The following is a 4,510-nucleotide window of genomic DNA, read 5'->3' as shown; positions in this document are numbered from 1 at the left end:
GTAAAAAATGCGTGACGTTTTGCAAATGTAATACAAAACAGAATCATGTTCTTTGTAGCTGCACTGCGTTATAATTTTCTATAGTAAAACGAATTTGACTAAAAAAGAACATTAAAAATCGTAAAAAACGTAAAAAATCTAGTATAAATTTTTACGCAAAATTTATAAATGATACTAAGCAAAAGAATAAAATATTTAATTAAAAATATTAAATATAATAAAAAATGAATTTATAAAAAACTTATAAAAGAAAAACAGCTGTACACTTGGAAGTCGCTGAAGAAATCGCCGCACTAAGAAACAACTTTTGTGCATAATGACATCTCTTCGATATTTCTATGCACAAATTATCATACTTTATGATCTCCAATATCTTAATATCTAGAATTACGCTTATTATCACCAGTGAATATTAATATCTCCTTTTCCATCATAAATGGCCCTTTAAAGTACATCTGTTTTTTCACATTTGTTTCTTCTTTCTCTCCATTTATAGAATCCCTTATAGACAATGCTACAGAGGATTAATACCGTCAGTGTTTAAAAATAAGACATTCTTGCGCAGGAATAATTTTACGACTAATAAATTTTTAATGTTACCTGGTTTCGACTTTTATTCACTTGTAAAATTTGTTTTATTTGGCGAGGGTTGAACAATCTTGGAACTCTGAACCTTTACAAATGACGATGGATCGGTCTCAGTTATATCGTTGTTCACGGTGGGTACCAGAGTAGGATCTAAAAATACAGGTGACCTTCGAATAACATACTTCGATACTTATATTGCACGGAATCTCGAATAGCAGTGTAGAAAAAAATTTATTTACATTATTTCTTCGATTAAGGTGATGTTAAAATTACCGCCAGAACGTAATTTTCGCGTACATGCCATTTTTTATTGAAATTTTTTCTATAAAATTATAAATCCTTTTCGTATTTCGAGTATTTCTTTTAAAGTATACACGCAAACAGAGAAGAGACGAGTCAACTGAGAAAAAAAAATTATAAAAGTATATAAATTTTTTCTTTCTCAATGTAAAGTTGACTCGTCCCTTCTCCGTTTGGTTATATACCTTAATCCTGGAAAATAATTTATAATTCTATAGAACCAATAAAAAATAACACATACGCGAAAATGACATTTTATCGGTGAAACAGATGACTCCAGAATCGCCTTAACGTATTTTTTTTAATAAAACTAAAGATATGTAATTAACATTAGGCTTTTTTAAAGTATCTTTTAAATAATCCCTTAAATCCATTAAAATAAAATGCCCAATTTCATACAGATCTGGAATCTTGAACAGTTTTCAAACAACAGGAAATCAATTAATCGTGTTATTTAAGAGTTACCTATATCTAATTGAATGTTGTGTTATGATTATAACGGAAAAACTGAGAACGATTTAAAGATAGACAACTTTTATAATAAAAATGCATAAACTCAATTTTCAAAAAATTGTTATTTCTTTTAGTTCTTAAAAAATTTAGAATTACAGTAACTTTTCTTTAAAATCAGTAAAGTATCCTTAACACACTTCCTCTATATTGTAAACAAACATATATAAAATCATTTAAAAAAAAAGGCAATTTCTTCTAGAGTAATAATTGAACATACAAGAGAAAAATTAAACATTATAAAATATTTTAAGGAAAACTTTTTACAGTTTAGATTCATATTATTCTCTATACCTATTTCCTACAAATCTGTTATTAACAAATCTGAATCTCTATTTAAATCAGGTTTACTTTAAAACGTTCGTTATCATGATTCCTCAATCGCACTGCAGAACCGAATATGTTACCTGAAACATTTAATTTTTCTAAAATCTGCTTATCCAATGACTGTGTCACATCCTGCACGTCGTTAGTTTGTTCAAGCCTAATCTGTCTTTGCAGCTCTCTTTCAACTTTTTCTCCAAACGACAGGAGAACTCTTTTCAAGGCATTTACAGCAGAACCCTGCGCAAACAAAAAGTTTAGTTAAAATATAAAATACACCGTTTATTTTTTCAAGTGACTGACGCATACAATTTTGGCATTAAGTATCGACAAGCCTCTTGTGGGCTTGCAATAACCAACATCCTCGTGAAAGTTTCCATTCTCAACTTGGACCTTAACATAACTGACGCAACCAGCAACATTTCGAACATTCTCATTGTGAATTATATAGACGAAATCTTCATCGTCAGAATCTATTTCGTCAGAATCTACATCGTAGGATTCTACATCGTCGAAATCTGCAACAAATTCGTGAGTTTATTTTTATAGACCTGACTATACATACTTATGAGAATTTATTCAGCTAATGACACAGATATACCTAGTGTTTGTTTGATAACAGTATGACTCCACTTGCCCTCTCCAAAAACCCTATTGGCCGCTGAGATTAAATCAGGAAATTCCGCTATTAAATCCATCGGTTCTATGGTGTTAACTGAAATTAATAAAAAATTACCTTTTTAAAAACTATTAATATGTATATTGAAAAACTATTGTAAAAAATTGTTTTAGTACATCCAATCAAAATATAAAATACATATGCATTGTAACATGCAGGAAACGATGATGTTAATTTCCGTAAGAAGAATGTTTAGGTAAATAATAAAGGTTGTTCAATATTTTATAATTTAAAAATGTTAAAATCATTTTTTTGCTCTCTCCCTTGCTGAAAAAGTTCGATTAAAACCATTAGATATTCGGTCTAATAAGATTGAATTGTGTTTTTGAACCTGCAATTTCCATTAAAACATAATAACTCTCAAATCGGTTGTACTTTGTTGAATTGGAACTTATGCCAATATTAGTATAAATAAATATCTATGGTTTTGAATCAGATTCGATAGAAATATTCACATTCCGTCCTATGTTTTAATATGTCTATATTGGTTCTGATTACATATGGCATAAGCTCCAGTCCAACAAAATATAACCGATTTGAGAGTAATTATATCTTAATGGAAAATGCAGGTTCAACAACACAATTCAATCTTATTAGACCAAATATAATTTTCTAATGGTTTTAATCGAGCTTTTTCGGCAGGGCTCGCACACGTTCCTTCGTTTCGCTCCTTCGTTCACAATATAGACTATAATAAGTACATAATAAACTCAGCATTCCCATTGCGAAATCCGAAGTCAAGATCAAAGAACAAAATTATGTTAACCGAGATGCTTTTTCTAGAGAAGAAAACATAGTGAAAGAAAGAAATCAGACTTAATAATTCCTCTCTTTCTTTCACTTGTTCTTGTTCCCTCTCATTCTTTTGTTTTCCGTACATCATTCTCTCCTACAGTATTGTTACAAAGAAATTATCTTGATTCTTAATTAACACATAAAAACGTTGACACACACACACACACACACACACATCAAAGACGCTAGTAATATTGTCAATAATTTCTCTTAATACACCGCGAAAAAATGCGCGTACGAGCGCTGCATTATGTTGGAAAAGTGAAAAGGACATTTTCTTAGGTAACGATAACGATATAATTTAATTAATGTAAAATTTATACATTTTGAAGCCGGTTCCAACTTGTTCGTAAACTAACTAATAGTTAAATCACACATGTCTTTGTCTTTCCTTCAAATTAGACAAAAAGTTATACATATGTAATTTAACTATTACTTAGTTCACCAACAGATTGGAACAACCTATGTAGACGAAAAATATTTCCAAAATCTAAACACCTTCATTATATAATTCAAACCCGTACGCTATCGATTGAGCTGAAAACTTAATTGGTTCAACCGTTAATAAAATTCGATAATCTAAGGGTCTCTCAACACATCGGCTTGCATATAGATACAAAATCAATGTCTTGCTGCGCTTATACTTGCCGCGTGACATTACGCGTCTCTTAAAAAATTCATTCTTCCTAAAATCTACTTACCCAATGACAATATCACATCTCTTTTAGTGTCGCGAACTTGTTTAGGAACAACCTGTCTTTGCAGTTGTTGCAGCTCTCTTTCAATCTTTTCTCCAAACGACAGGAGAACTCTTTTCAAAGCATTTACAGCAGAACCCTGCGCAAACAAAAATGTCTTAATTGTTTCAAACTATAAAATGCACTGCTTATTCTTCTCAAATAACTGACGCATACAATTCTGGCGTTATGTATCGACAAGCCTCTTGTAGGTTCCGCTGCGTTGAAATAACCAACATCCTCGTGAAAGTTGCTATTTTTAAGCTGGACCTTAACGTAACTGACGCAGCCAGCGTAGTATTTACCACCGTAGTATTTATTTCGACTAAACATGTGCCTATATGCACTTAGCACCCAACTTTCATATAAATCGTCTTCTTCGTCGAAATCTAGATCGTCAAATTCTGCTTCGTCGGAATCTGTATCGTCCAAATCTGCAACAAATTCGAGAGCTTACTTTTATAGACCTGACAATTCATACTAAAGAAAATTTAATCAGCTAATGACGCAGATATACCTAATGTTTGTTTGACAACAGTATGACTCCAATTGCCCTCTCCAAAAACTTTATTGGCCG

At 31.3% G+C, this 4,510-nt stretch overlaps 1 protein-coding gene across 1 annotated transcript; it reads right to left on the bottom strand.

The window, feature by feature from the left end:
* Positions 1-464: 464 nt before the first annotated feature.
* Positions 465-4,504, bottom strand: LOC112459568. The gene is made up of 8 exons (XM_025023749.1): positions 4,451-4,504; positions 4,111-4,367; positions 3,898-4,033; positions 2,324-2,437; positions 2,032-2,240; positions 1,806-1,962; positions 601-738; positions 465-514 (listed from the first exon to the last, which is right to left on the bottom strand). Exons 2-7 carry the CDS (start codon positions 4,264-4,266, stop codon positions 614-616), a joined length of 897 nt encoding a protein of 298 aa, XP_024879517.1. The 5' UTR covers positions 4,267-4,367; positions 4,451-4,504; the 3' UTR covers positions 465-514; positions 601-613.
* Positions 4,505-4,510: the final 6 nt, after the last annotated feature.

The sequence above is a fragment of the Temnothorax curvispinosus genome, unplaced genomic scaffold, assembly GCF_003070985.1.
Source record: "Temnothorax curvispinosus isolate PA1 unplaced genomic scaffold, ASM307098v1 QBEX01009936.1, whole genome shotgun sequence".
Lineage (NCBI taxonomy): Eukaryota > Metazoa > Arthropoda > Insecta > Hymenoptera > Formicidae > Temnothorax > Temnothorax curvispinosus.
Note: the sequence above shows the minus strand (reverse complement) of the source record. Positions and strands in the feature narration are given on the sequence as shown.